The sequence below is a fragment of the Struthio camelus genome, chromosome 27 (genome assembly GCF_040807025.1).
Source record: "Struthio camelus isolate bStrCam1 chromosome 27, bStrCam1.hap1, whole genome shotgun sequence".
Taxonomy (NCBI): Eukaryota; Metazoa; Chordata; class Aves; order Struthioniformes; family Struthionidae; genus Struthio; species Struthio camelus.
The window spans coordinates 1,536,064-1,550,149 of NC_090968.1; the positions used below are offsets into that span (position 1 = coordinate 1,536,064).

Here is a 14,086-nt window from a genome sequence, read left to right on the forward strand (position 1 = left end):
CCGTCTGTCCGTCCAGCCGTCCGTCCGTCCGTCTGTCCAGCCGTCTGTCGTTCCGTCTGTCCGTCCAGCTATCCATCCAGCCGCCCGTCTGTCCGCCCGTCCAGCCGTCTGTCGTTCCGTCTGTCCATCCAGCTATCCATCCAGCCGTCCGTCTGTCCGTCTGCCCGTCCGTCCGCCCGTCCAGCCATCTGTCATTCCGTCTGTCCGTCCAGCCGTCCGTCCGTCCGTCTGTCCAGCCGTCTGTCGTTCCGTCTGTCCGTCCAGCTATCCATCCAGCCGCCCGTCTGTCCGCCCGTCCAGCCGTCTGTCGTTCCGTCTGTCTGTCCAGCTGTCCGTCCGCCCGCCCTGGCGCCCGTCCCGAGGCGGCCGGGCCCGAGGGCTATTTCCATCCGAGCCGGACGGCTATAAAAGGGGCCGGCGGCGGCGGCGGGGGCGGCGGCGGCGGGGCAGCGGGGCCATGGCCACCCACCGGCTGGTGCTGGTGCGGCACGGCGAGAGCACGTGGAACCAGGAGAACCGCTTCTGCGGCTGGTTCGACGCCGAGCTCAGCGAGCGGGGCCGCGAGGAGGCGCGCCGCGGCGCCGCCGCCATCGCCGCCGCCGGCCTGGCCTTCGACGTCTGCTACACCTCGGTGCTCAAGCGCGCCGTGCGCACCCTCTGGCTCATCCTCGACGCCACCGACCAGATGTGGGTGCCCGTGGTGCGCAGCTGGCGCCTCAACGAGCGCCACTACGGCGGCCTCACCGGCCTCGACAAGGCGCAGACGGCCGCCCAGCACGGCGAGGAGCAGGTCAAGGTGTGGCGGCGCTCCTTCGACGTGCCCCCGCCGCCCATGGGCGAGCAGCACCCCTACTACCAGGTCATCAGCAAGGTGGGTGGCTTCCCCCCCCCGCAGCCCTGCCTGCACCCCCCTGCACCCTCCCTGCACCCGTGTCTGCACCCGCAGCCCTGCCTGCACCCATGTCTGCACCCCCCCGCACCCCCCTGCACCCCCTGCACCCATGTCTGCTCCCCCTGCACCCGTGTCTGCACCCGCAGCCCTGCCTGCACCCCCTGCACCCCCCCTGCACCCCCCTGCACCCCCTGCACCCATGTCCGCTCCCCCTGCACCTGTGTCTGCACCCGCAGCCCTGCCTGCACCCCCTGCACCCCCCCTGCACCCCCCTGCACTGCCTGCACCCATGTCTGCTCCCCCTGCACCTGTGTCTGCACCCGCAGCCCTGCCTGCACCCCCTGCACCCCCCCTGCACCCCTGTCTGCTCCCCCTGCACCCATGTCTGTTCCTGCAGCCCTGCCTGCACCCCCCTGCACCCCCCCTGCACCCCCCTGCACCCCCTGCACCCATGTCTGCTCCCCCTGCACCCGTGTCTGCACCCGCAGCCCTGCCTGCACCCCCTGCACCCCCCCTGCACCCATGTCTGCTCCCCCTGCACCCGTGTCTGTTCCTGCAGCCCTGCCTGCACCCCCTGCACCCCCCCTGCACCCATGTCTGCTCCCCTGCACCCCCCCTGCACCTGCAGCCCTGCCTGCACCCCCCCTGCACCTCCCTGCACCCGTGTCTGCACCCCCCGTAAGCCCCCAACACCTGTGTCTGCACCCACAGCCCTGCCTGCACCCCCAGCACCCGTGTCTGCAACCCCCTGTAACCCCCCCGCAGCCCTATCTGCACCCGCAGCCCTGCCTGCGCCCCCCCACAACCCCCGCTGCACCCGTGTCTGCACCCGTAGCCCTGCCTGCACCCCCCACACCCATGTCTGCACCCGTGTCTGCACCCATATCCTGCCTGAGCACCCCCTGCACCACTGCCTGCACCCCCAGCGGTGTCTGCACCCCCCCAGCCCCCATATCCTGCCTGCACCCGTCTCTGCACCCTACATGCAATCCTGCCTGCAGCCCCACGTGCCCCCACGTGCCCCCACAACCCCACTCGCACCCTGTCCCCCCCCCACAGCCACATCAGGCCATGGGGACAGGAAGGGACGTGAGGGGACAGGGACATGGAGGAATGGGAACGCAAGGGAATGAGGATGGGGGGGCTTGAGGGCATGGGGGGACACGGGGGGATATGGGGACATGGGGGGATGTGGGGCGATATAGGGACACGGGGGGACATGGAGGGAACAGGGATGGGGGGACATGGGATATGGGGACATGGGGGGAACGTGGACATGAGGGGACATGGGGGGATATGGGGACATGGGGGGAACATGGACATGGAGGGACACGGGGGGTCATGGGGAACATGGGGGGATATGGGGACACAGACTGATATGGGGGGACACGGAGGGAACAGGGATTGGGGACATGGGGGGAACATGGACATGGGGGACATGGGGGATAGGGGGACATGGAGGGATAAGGGGGGACACGGAGGGAACAGAGATGGGGGACACGGGAATGGGGACGTGGGAGCACGTGAGATATGGGGACATGGGGGGGATGTGGACACGGGGGGACACGGGGGGATATGAGGACATGGGGGGACGTGGGGAGATATCGGGACATGGGAGGGACACGGCAGGAACAGGGATAGGAGACATGGGGACAGGAGGGGAACGTGGACACGGGGCGACACGGAGGGAAGGGGACGAGGGGAGAGAGGGGGACAGCAGGAGGGTAACGGGGCGGCACGGTGACCCCCCCCCCAGGACCGGCGCTACGCCGAGCTCAAGCCCGGCGAGCTGCCCAGCTGCGAGAGCCTCAAGGACACCATCGCCCGGGCTCTGCCCTTCTGGAACGAGCACATCGTGCCCCAGATCAAGGCCGGCAAGCGGGTGCTCATCGCCGCGCACGGCAACAGCCTCCGCGGCATCGTCAAGCACCTCGAAGGTGGGTGCCAGCCACCCTGCCGGCGGCCCCCGCGGGTGCTGGGTCTCCGTTCCCCCTGCCGCTGAAGGTCAAGGCTATTTCCAGCTCCTCTGGCCTTTCCTCTTTCCCGGCCGGCTCAGGTTTCCCCCCTCCCCGAAGCCGGTTGGGTTGCGTTGGGTTGGGTCAGGTTGGGTTGGGTCGGGTTGCGTTGGGTTGGGTCAGGTTGGGTTGGGTCGGGTTGGGTTGGGTTGGGGGGGGGATCTGGGCGTCCCCACCGACCACCGGCTTGACGCGCACGTCCCTGTCCCCCAACGCCGCGCCGCAGGGATGTCGGACGCGGCCATCATGGAGCTCAACCTGCCCACGGGCATCCCCATCGTCTACGAGCTGGACGCGGCGCTGAAACCCACCAAGCCCATGCAGTTCCTGGGCGACGAGGAGACCGTGCGCAAGGCCATGGAGGCCGTGGCCGCCCAGGGCAAGGTCAAGAAGTGACCGCCCACGAGGGGTGCCCGTGGCCGTGTCCCTGTCCCCCTTTTTCCCCCTTCCCCCTCCCCAAAATAAAGGCTGGCTGGGCCCCACCGCGTCCCACTGTCTGGCTGCCGCTGGGGTGGGCCCACGCGGTGCTCCACTGCTGGGGGGGCTGGGGGAGGTCCCACTGGCTCTCTTGGGGGACTAGGGGGTCCCACTGGCACTATCGGGGGGTTAGGGGGTCCCACTAGGTCTCTTGGGGGGGCTGGAGGGGTCCCATTGGCACTATTGGGGTCTGGGGAGAATCCCACTGGCTCTCTTAGGGGGCTGGGGGGTCCCACTGGCACTATTGGGGGACTGGGGGGTCACACTGGGTCTCTTGGGGACCTGGGGGGGGCTCATTGGCATTATTGGGGGGCTGAGGGATCCCACTGGGTCTCTTAGGGGGGCTGGGGGGTCCCACTGGCACTATCGGGGGGTTAGGGGGTCTCACTAGGTATCTTGGGGGGCTTGGGGGTCCCATTGGCACTATTGGGGGGCTGGAGGGGGACCCATTGGCACTATTGGGGGGGTTGAGGGGGCTGGGGGAGGTCCCATTGGCACTATCAGGGGGCTGGGGGGGTCTCATTGCCATTATTGGGGGCTGGGGGGTCCCACTGGCTCTCTTGGTGGGTCTGGGGGGTCCCATTGCCTCTATTAGGGGCTGGAGGTCCCACTGGCTTTCTTGGGGGGGGCTGGGGGGTCCTATTGTCTCTCTTGTGGGCCTAGGGGGTCCCATTGGCATTATTGGGGGGTTGGGGGAGTCCTACTGGGTCTCTTGGGGGGACTGAGGGGTCCCATTGGCTCTACTGGGAGGCTAGGGGGTCCCACTGGCTCTCTTGGAGGGGCTGGGGGGGTCCCATTGGCTCTATTGAGGGGCTGGGGGGTCCCACTGGCACTATTGGGGGGCTGGGGGGGTCACATTGGGTCTCTTGGGGGCCTGGGGGGTCCCACTGGCACTATTGGGGGGCTGGCGGGGTCACGTTGGGTCTCTTGGGGGGCTGGGGGGTCCCACTGGCACTATTGGGGGGTTAGGGGGTCCCACTAGGTATCTTGGAGGCTGGGGGGGTCCCATTGGCACTATTGGGGGGCTGGGGGGGTCACATTGGGTCTCTTGGGGGGCTGGGGGGTCCCACTGGCACTATTGGGGGGTTAGGGGGTCCCACTACGTATCTTGGAGGCTGGGGGGGTCCCACTGGCACTATTGGGGGGCTGGGGGGGTCACATTGGGTCTCTTGGGGGGCTGGGGGGTCCCACTGGCACTATTGGGGGGCTGGGGGGGTCACATTGGGTCTCTTGGGGGCCTGGGGGGTCCCACTGGCACTATTGGGGGGCTGGCGGGGTCACGTTGGGTCTCTTGGGGGGCTGGGGGGTCCCACTGGCACTATCGGGGGGTTAGGGGGTCCCACTAGGTATCTTGGAGGCTGGGGGGGTCCCATTGGCACTATTGGGGGGCTGGGGGGGGCTCAGGCGGCACTGGGGGGGCTGGGGGGCTCCTGCGGCACTGTGGGGCAGGGCGGGGGGACCCCACGGGCACCGCGGGACCCCGAGGGGTCCATGGGGCCGGAGGAGGGGGGGGGCACTGACCCCTGGGGCCGGGGCCCCGTGGGAGGCGCTGGCCGGGCCTGTCCCCGGGGCACCCGGCACCGCCATTGCCGGCCACGGCGGGCGGCGGGAGGCCCTGGACGGCGGCGGGGGCTCCCGGCTCCCCGGGGGCTCCGCGGGGCGCCATGGGGCCGCGGGGATGGCGGCGGCGACCCCCGACCGCGCCCGCCCGACTGCCCACAACCAAGATGGCGCCTGCCGCCTCGCCTGCCGTCACGTGGGGCGGCGGCGGTCTAGCTCGGCCTCCGCGCTCGCTGCCTCGGAACCTTGCCGCGCGGAGCGGGAGGGCGGGGGGGGGAGAGGAGGGAACGGTTTCCGGACGGGCCGCTGAGGGCGGCGGGCCGCTGGCGGAAGCGCGGGGGGCGCTGTCGGGGGCGGACCGGAAGCGCCCGCCGGGCCCGGTTGCCGTGACAGCGGCGGCGGCGGCGGCGGCGGGGGGGGCGAAGGCCGGAGCCGCCATGGAGGCCGCGGCGGCGCTGACCGACATGTACGACCAAGCGCTGCTCGGCATCCTGCAGCACGTCGGCAACGTGGAGGAGTTCCTGCGCGTCCTCTTCGGCTTCCTCTACCGCAAGACCGACTTCTACCGCCTCCTGCTGCGGCCCGGCGACCGCCTGGGCTTCCCGCCCGGCGCCGCCCAGGCCATGGCCCTCCAGGTACCGGCGGGGCGGCCCCGGGCCTCGCCGCGGCCCCCCGCCCCGGCTCGGCGCCTGAGGGCCCCCGAGAGCGCCCCCCGCCGCGGCCCTGCCCTCCGAGCCGGCCCCGAGGCCTTGGAGGCCTCAGGGTGGCCGGTGGCCTCGGGAGGGTCGGCGGCCGGGCCGGGCTGTCGGGCAGGGAGGCCTGAAGGCCCCGTCGGTTGCTGTTGTCCTTCCCGTTGAGCTTTGCAGGCGTGTTTGCGGAGCGACGGTCCCCGCCGTCTTTGCAGGGGTGGATGTCTCACCCGGTGCTGGAGCCGGAGGGGAGAGGGTGGCTGCCTGGACCTGCCTTGTAGCAGCAGCCTGTGGGGCAAGACCCAGGAAGGTGGGGGACCCCGAGACCAGGAGGCCACACAGTAAAGCTCCAGCTTGCTGCTGCTGCCTAGTATGCTCCTTGCTGTTCCTCAGAGGAGCAGGGGCAAGGTGGGAGAGGTGTCCTGGCAGATTGATGGGGGAGTGGATGGCAAGGATCGCCCTTAACAAGAGGACAAGGAGCCCCAAAGGGCAGGCAGGGCCTGTGAGGCCTTCGCGGGAGGAGCTGGGGCCTGATGCCCTCTCGGAGCTCAGGCAGTGTCGAGGGCAACAGGCGAAGAAGGCAACTGCCAGCAGCACTTTGGGCAAGTGGGGTTCGCTTTAGGGCTCGCCAGATGCTGCTGACCCAAACTGCGGGAGCTGGGGCTCCTGGGTAGCAGGAAAAAGCGAGAAGAGACTGTGGATGTCACGTGGAGGGCAGGGCCTTTTTGCGTTGCTGGTAGCAGTCAGAGAGACGGCAAATGCTCCAAACTCTTGTTTCCACAGCTGAGCTGGGCTGGGCTTGGTATTTTGAAAACTGAGCGCTAGAGGTCTCTGACTCAAGGCTGTCGCAGTCTGTTATTAATCTTTATTAGGAAGGAGGAAAAGGGCTGAGAGAGATGGGGGCCTGGCTTGGTGGAGGTGTTCATCTGCTCAGACTAGGGCTTCTTCCCAGCTCTGGCAGCCCGTGGACACGAAGCGGTGGCAGACAGGCCGATGCGAGACCCCGTTCCCTCTCCCTGCGCCCACCCTGGGGTGGCCCACGGCGGGAGGGAGCCTGTGTCGCCGACCCCCCGGCTGGCGTGTCCCTGTCGCCCAGGGTTGCACCCTGCCGCGGGCCTTTGCCGCTTAGCTGTTGTGGTGGCTCTCACGTTTTCCCCAGGGACTGTTTTGGGCTTGTGTGCAAGGAGGGAGACCACAACGCTGTAACCTAAGTATTTCTCTCCCGAGAGAGATGTTATTTGAGGCTGCCGTTTGCTTGCTCCCTGGCCCTAGCCATGAGGGTCTGGAGTGAAGAGACTGCTCGAGGCATAGGGTGGTGTGGGGTGCTTCAGAGGGACTTTTTGTCCCCTCTCCTGGCTCGGGGCTTTGGCTGTAGCCCGAGGGGAAGGAGATGGGTTTGAGGTGTCACCCTGGGTGATCTGCCTCAGGCTGCTTTGAGCTTCGTTTTTGGTGGCGGGTCAGGGGAAACGGTCTATGAATAGCACGTTTGAGTCATGGCCTGGGATTCCTGTGGAGATGTAAGGTAATGCCGTGCCTTGACCTCTCTCGGGGAGGGCGATATCTCTCCGTTTGGGATATTTGCCCTTTAGACTGATCTTGGCTTCACCCGCTCCTGCCCGGGGTCTGGTCGCAGAGCAGCTGCCGCCCTCGGAGCAGCCGCGGGGCTATTTTCATCAGCTCGCTGCCAGGCTGAGCGGGCGCTGCCGGCGGGGTGGGCGCAGGAAAAAAAGGCTGTGAGCTCGAGAGAAGGAGCTGGGGGTGGGCACTGAGGAAAGCCGGGACACGGAGGAGTGGGGAAAAAGAAAGGGATCTCAAAGGGAGAGGAGTGGGACAAATGTCCATCTCCCTCCTCTCCCTTCTCTCGGGCTGCTTTGTCCCGCAGGCCTCTTCCCTGAGCAGGGAACAAGCTCTGGTTAAGGGGAATAAGGCAGACCCAATGTGACGCTGCGCGTGTCCTGCTGTAACAGCACTCGTGTGAGGCCTCCCCGCACTGCCCCCCCTTGCCTTACAAGTACCGAACACAGAGGAAGAAATCAGATCTGCCGGTGCTGCTGCACGCCCTGGCTGGCCTGGGTGTGCCTGGTCCCCGGCCTAGGATCGGTCTCCTGCGGGAAGCGGAAAGCGCTGAAGTCGGCTCGGAAGTGTTCCCCGGCAGTGTAGGGAAGGGAGCGAGGACTGTATTTGACTCTCGCTTGCTTTCTAGCCCAGGGCGGGTGTTTACCCTGACGAGTTGCACGGTTCTCTGTTGACTGGAAGGAGTTTTAGCTCTGAGGAGGAGGTGGGGGCACAGATCCATAGTCGTCGTACCTCCGTCGGCTTCGGCGCTGCTAGGCTGCTCTGTCCATGTGGCAGATTTGCCTTTTAACCTCCAGCCTGCCCTAGATGGTCACAGCGTCTGCTCTGAACGGCTAGAAGCAAACTTGAGGGTGGAATTATATCTTGTCATACCGTTGCTTCACCTCCCTAAGAAAGAGTGAAGTGTTGGAGTCTGGTACTGTTGCAGGGAGCAGGTGGGCTCAGTTCCCTCTGTGGACCAAACTGAGTTGGCTTATTCGGTTTTGAGGTGTGCTGTGCAAATGCCTGAAATCTGGGGTGAAGCAACAGGGCTCTGCTTTGATGTCCTTTCCCTTGACTCGTTCGGGAGAAAATGCTATCTCCTCGCTGGGGTCAGCTGGCTGGGCCTGGCTTGGGGAGCGACCTTCTTACCCGCCACACCGCTGAGTGGTGCGGAGGGATAGTTTTTCTCTGACAGAGTCCCTTTTTTTCTGCCTGAAAACCAGTCAGTCCTGGCTCAAAACCATGCACAAGGTCACTGTTCGTCTCACTCGTGCTGGCTAAACAAGAGCTCAGAGTCCGTTTGCTCTCAGCCAGCACCCTGCCCGCCCCAGGCTGGACCCTACCCTACCGGCTGTCATGTAGTTTATCCTGGGGGACCTCGTCCTGTTTATGCCTTGGATGTTGGGTTTGAGCTTTGGGCTTCCAAACAGCTCCTTAGTCAGTGCTGGAAGGCAAGATGAGGTGAGGGAAGGTGGGGAACTAGCCGGGAGTTCAGCCAGTATTGATGAGGGTGTGCAGAGCAGGCTGGGGAGGCGAGGGAAAGCTAGTTGCTTTTTGCTGGAATAACCAGCCCCCTTTCCTGTAGCAGAGGCTGATGTGAGTTTGGCTGCTGGAACAGACCCCAAGAAACGGTTTCAAAGCAGCTCCTAGGAATTTGGGCTTTCTCCAAAGATGTCAGGGTGTTTAATGGGGATGTGCGACTTTCAGAACGATCGGTGGCTGGTTTTGTTGGTGATTTAAGCAACTCAGACTTGGCAGGGGTAGGGAGTGGGGGGCACATGGATCCTGGAGAGGGAGGGACAGTGATATGTGCCCCGAGTACATGGCGAGTCTCCTTTCCATCTTCCCCAGCCTCTTAGCCAGAGCTTGGTGGCTTGACGATCTGCTCGGTTCGCTCTCTTTCAGGCATTCAAAGTCTTTGAGCGGATGGCCCGGCAGGACGACGAGAAGAGACGCCGGGAGCTGGAAGCGAAGCTAAGGAAGAAGGAGGAGGAGGAGGCTGCCGCAGCAGCGGAGAGGGTGAAAGCGTCCCCTGCAGCTCAGGAGATCGAGATGGAGTCGACAGCGGAACGCGTGCCGGCACCGGATGCTGGGGGAGCTGCGGGGCCTCGGGAGCTGGCAGCAGCCCAGGACGCAGCCCCGGCAGCACCCAGTTCTGCGTCGGCAGAACCGCCCCGGGCTGCTGCCCCGGCAGAGCCCCGGCCAGCAGAACTGCCCACGTAAGGGTCTCTCTTATGCTACTTCCTTCGTGCCCCTAGCAGGGGGGAGGCAGATGATGGGAGCAGTGCGATTGTGTTAGCTGTTCTGTCTTACAGCCCTTGTCCTTGGGGCAGAGGGGCGGTCACCCCTCCACGGGCACTCGGCTCTTCAGGAAGGTCTCGTGACTTTCCCTTGCGGGCCCCGCGGCTGGAGCAGCTGCGTAATTCCCCGTGGGAGGGCAGAGATCTGCTCCCCTACAGGTACCTTGTTTTTTTCCCCTCCTCTCTGAACAGAGAGGGTATCATGTCTCTGCGCGCAACCCCGCAGAGCAGTTTGTACGAGCTGCCAGCTGAGCCGGTCTGTGAGCCTCCCCCCAGCGCTGGCTGTGGTGAGCTGGATCTCTTTGCCGGTGCTCGGCGTAGTGCAGTTGAGCTGATGGTCCTGCCTGACCGTAGCAGCTCTGGGAAATCCTGGCACCGTCCCGTTACCCTTTTGCACAGCAATTCAGTGTTGGACTCCCCTGGCTCCCCTCTGTATCTGTGTCCTGATAGCATGCTGTGAGACGTCCTAGCAGCCAGGTAGGAGCTCACATAGATAATCGTAATACCGGTGAGTTGCTGTGGGCAGGCCCAGCTGGCAGCGAGGCCAGCAGTGTCGTCAAATACTTTTGGTTGGAAGAGACCTCTGGAGGTCTCGGGTCCAACCCTCTGCTCAGAGCAGGGCCGACTTTGAAGGTGGATCATGTGCTGTGACACATTTTCTCTTGAGCTATGTTCTTTGACCAGACTCGATTGCTTTCAAACTGGGCTAAATGGTTTGTTTTTAAAAGATGTCCTTGCTTCACAGTCCTCCTGGGGTGTCTGTGACTCTTCCACCTTGGGTCTGTGTGCTGACCAGGGGGACATTAGCTTTGGCTCGCCTTTATGAACTGCTTACCTGAGCGTGGGATCCTGTGCAGGTTTTTTCTGTTCCTTTATTATGTGTCATCTTAACCCCAGTGCTGGGGGGGGAAAAAAGCCATCTTGCCTTACTTAACTCAATGCTGTGCAATATGCTTCAAGCTCCTGTTTATCCTTGCTGCCTGAGTCAATATTTTGCTTCACCTGAGGGAGAGGATGCTGTGGACAGGCCTTGGCAGACCACGGTCTTCTCTTTCCTTCCCCAGTGTCTCTCCTGGTCAGAGCCACTAGTGATGGCCATGCCAAGAGCCTAGGCCCTAAGAACATCCTCTGAGTCCTGTATCGACACACACCAACTCCTTGTAGGGTGTCTCTGTGAGGCCTGTTCCCGTCCGAGGGATTAAACTGTTGCAGGCAAAGGATTATGGGCTCCTCGGGCAGAACTGGAGGGAGGGGAAAGCGAAGCGCCTGGCGCTGCAACGGAGGCAGCACTGTGCGCTCCCTGGCCCGTGCGGTGCTCCGATTCCCAGCACGCCCGGATGGCCCAGCAGCCTCCGCAGCGCAGCAGCTGGGGCTCCTCACGCGTCCTTCCGGCCCCTCGATGCATGTGAGGTGGGGCCTGAAGAGCCTTCAAAGCAGGGCCTTTGCGAGTGCATTTGCTGTGCCTCTAACACTGCTTTCCCGGTTGCGTGGGGGGGCTCTGCTCTAGTTCGTCCCTGCTGTTATCTGAGTGATCCTTGGTGAGGGGAAGCAGTGGGAACAGGGTGGCGGAGGAGTATGGCTTAGGCCAGTGATCCTTGTCCTCTGGGCCAGTCTTGGACTCATCTGTGGTGAGAACAAGCCTCTGGGGAGATCCTCAGTCTGGAGAGGTTTTCGGGGGCTGTCAGCCAGTGAGATGGCTGAGAGACAAAATCTTGGAGGCTGTGGAACGATAACTGAAGGGACCGTTGCAGGCTTGGAGCTTGTATCCTTGGCTCAAGGCAAGGCAGAAGGTAGAAAGGAGGATCTGAACGTGGGAGAAGTAGGGCTGGTGATGGAAGGGTGCCCGCTTCAGGGGCACAGTGCCTGCCAAGTAACTTGATCAAATGGAAAAGAGGAGAAGGACTTGTGCTTGACTTGACCAGTCTGACACATATCATGCAGGATAAAAATAAGCCAGAAGCCAAAAATGAAGTCACCTGAAAAGCCAAGTTCTGCTGCCTGTGCTGGAGCTGTCCTGCGAAAGAAAGATCGTCCCCGGGGCTGTCAGTCTGACACCTCTCACCCGCACAAAATTAACGAGCCAAGAAAAGCCCTGTTAGAGCTGGCAGATCTCTTCTGCCTTGTTCCTCCCCAGGCTGCACAGCCACAGCTCTGACCTGTGCGTTTCCAACCCTGCTTTATCCTAAAAGGAAGCGAGAGGGAGAAGCTTAAGCCCCCGGGTGAGGCCCCGAGCAGGAGCGAGCTGAGGCCGACCTGAACGCAGGCTGCTCATGCCAGGTTGCGGTTCACGTTTGTTGTGTTTTCTCCCCCGTGAAATTTTGACTCAAGCCTTTTGTTGTTGGGGGCAGCAGCTGTTACAAGTGGTATTTAGCTGCCTAAAAACAGATGTCAAGGCAGCGGGAAGGAAACTGGAGGGATTAGAAAGGAAGCTGAGGGCCGATGAGGGCGTAGGATGCGTCTCTGACCGTTAGCGCTGCTGGAGCCGACGGGGACGGTTTCTGCTGCAGGGGGTGAGAAGCCTGCGCTTGCTTAGCCGGCTGGCTCGTTGTGACCGTGCTGCGCGGCGCTCCTGGATGCTGGTACGCAAAGAGCAGCCCTTGCATCTTCCACCCTTCGAACGCCTGCGATGGGACGATCTGACGTCCTAGATCCTCAAATGCCGTTTCAGATACTCAAATGCTGTTTCGCAGCCTCGGGACGTGGCATCAAACGTGAGGCCCTGCTTAGCACCTCCGTTGCTGATCTAGCCACGACAAGAAGTTGCCTTCAGCGTAGGTAGCTGAGCAAAGGTGCTCCTGTGGCTTCTGCCCTGGCCGATGGGCTATTTTTCTCCTCTCTATGTGTCTGTGCCTTCTCCTGTTGCCCAAAACTGCCTGGCTCGATAAGCCAGTTGAAACATTCACGGGCCCCTTTGCTGCCTCCCCAATTTGTGTGTAGCTGGATCTGCGCGTGGACGAGTGAAACCAGGCGAAGGCAGCCAAACTAGGTGAGCCTTTTACAGCGCCGTGGTGTCGAGGCCAGGAGCCTGTGTTTCCGAGCTAGCCAGACGTGGATAAAAGGGAAAGGTTGTCTGCGGCATCTAAGTAGGGCAGAGAGACCAACAGGTTTATCAAAACGCTGTAGTTGGTTTCTGTGCCTCTGGGGGGCACTGGAGCCCCCCAAAAGGTGGCAGGGACAGGAACAGGCATCCAGAGCACCCCCTGCCAGACTATTAATAATTTAACCGGCTGCTTAATTCTGCACAGCCCCTTCTGAGCAAAACCCCGAGCCACCAGCCTGGTTACGAGGGGCGCATGAATAATGTGCAACTCTGGCAGCAAGGATGCAGGAAAGAGATTAAACAAAAATATTTGCCATCTCCCTTCTTTCCCTCTTCCTCCCCCTCCCCCCGCCCGCCCCGATAAGAAAACCACCGCTGCCCAAATCTATATAAAAACTCGCTCGTTCTGTCAACGTCAGTGCGCTGTAAATGTAGGGCAGGTAACATCCCAGATCTGCCAGCTCCCATCAGAGCCTCGCTTTGCTCCTGGGTTCTGGGACACGTGTTCGGGAGCATCTTGCGAAGCGCGTCAGGGCGGTAGCAGCCTTTCCAGGGCTGCTCTGTAAGAGGAGAGCAAAATCAAGCCTGTTTTGCAGGTGCAAAGCGTTGCCGGCGGGATAGGAGGTGAGCTCGGTTCCTTGTTCTGGCCAGGTCTCTCCGAGTCCCTCACCTCTTGCTGCTTTAAAATGACAGTGATGCGATTCCTCTCCTTTAGGAAGGCTGCCACGTAACCCTGCTGAGGACTGTGGGTGCGTAAAGAGTTAGCGAGGGTCTCTGGAGCTGCGCCAAGGCAGACCGAAGGTTTCCTTAACGTTGCTGGAGAGGCCGGCTCCTCAGCCTGGCTTGCAGCTGCCCTGGGAGCGCTCCTCCTCCTTCCCCGGCTCGCTGGGAAGGCAGAGGGGAGCGCCTGCCCTCCTCGCGCCCCCGCCGAGACGGGGCCGCTCCGCGGAGGGAGCGCGAACGCGGTGCTGAGGCTGGTACGCGCCTTGCAGCTGTGCAGCTCGCTGCAGGCCGCCGAGCTGACTCTTCCCCCATCTGCTCCCAGGAGCCGTCCCCGCCTGAGCTCAGCTCCTAATTTCAAACACCTCCGCTTCACCCGGCACCCCTCCCCTTCCCCCAACTTGGATTTCGTCCTGCATACATTTGCCACATAGCATTTAAAATAGCGCCCAGCAACCCACGTGTGGCACCGCGCAGCCTGGCCTCGGCGTTCAGCTGGTGCTTGCCGACTCCAGTTCTTGCTTCCCCTCTTCTCGCTTCTTTCTCCAAGCCTGGACTCTGCTGGGTGCTTTCCCCGTCCTCTCTCGGGTGCCTCATCCTGGGGGTTCCTCGGGGAACGGGGGGCGGTGATGGCAGGAGGTTCACAGCAGCATCTCTGGAAGCCCCTGCGAGTGTGGAAATGCCCCACGTTACTCTTTTCTCTCTGAGCGGTCCCTGCATCTGTCCCTCGCGTCTCTCCTTTCACGTTTTGTCCCTGACAAATCCTCGCGTCACTCCCTTGCGCGCGGGCCGGGCTTGCTTGTCACCGGACAGGGCACCTGCAGGCTCTCTGTGGC

At 63.1% G+C, this 14,086-nt stretch overlaps 2 protein-coding genes across 3 annotated transcripts in view; both read left to right on the forward strand.

The window, feature by feature from the left end:
- Window positions 1–457: 457 nt before the first annotated feature.
- On the forward strand, window positions 458–3,388 carry PGAM2 (phosphoglycerate mutase 2). The gene is made up of 3 exons (XM_068920733.1): window positions 458–871; window positions 2,649–2,829; window positions 3,134–3,388. The coding sequence occupies exons 1-3, from the start codon at window positions 458–460 to the stop codon at window positions 3,301–3,303; spliced, it is 765 nt and encodes a 254-aa protein (XP_068776834.1). The 3' UTR covers window positions 3,304–3,388.
- Window positions 3,389–5,292: 1,904 nt separating this feature from the next.
- Window positions 5,293–14,086, forward strand: part of NUDCD3 (NudC domain containing 3) — a 31,890-nt gene continuing 23,096 nt past the window's right edge. Inside the window, exons 1-2 of one of the 2 annotated variants that reach the window (XM_068920947.1) lie at window positions 5,293–5,579; window positions 9,096–9,409. In XM_068920947.1, coding sequence (XP_068777048.1) covers window positions 5,382–5,579; window positions 9,096–9,409 — 512 coding nt within the window. In that variant the 5' untranslated portion in view covers window positions 5,293–5,381. Of the gene's footprint in view, window positions 5,580–8,481; window positions 8,652–9,095; window positions 9,410–14,086 lie in introns of those variants that run through there. The other variant, XM_068920948.1, reaches the window with a different exon arrangement.

Excerpts from the sequence above, each read along its gene's own strand:
- PGAM2 (XM_068920733.1), top strand. The coding sequence starts at position 458 with ATGGCCACCCACCGGCTGGTGCTGGTGCGGCACGGCGAGAGCACGTGG. Across the intron at positions 872-2,648 it reads ACTACCAGGTCATCAGCAAG|GACCGGCGCTACGCCGAGCT; the intron begins GTGGGTGGCTTC and ends CCCCCCCCCCAG. Across the intron at positions 2,830-3,133 it reads CATCGTCAAGCACCTCGAAG|GGATGTCGGACGCGGCCATC; the intron begins GTGGGTGCCAGC and ends GCCGCGCCGCAG.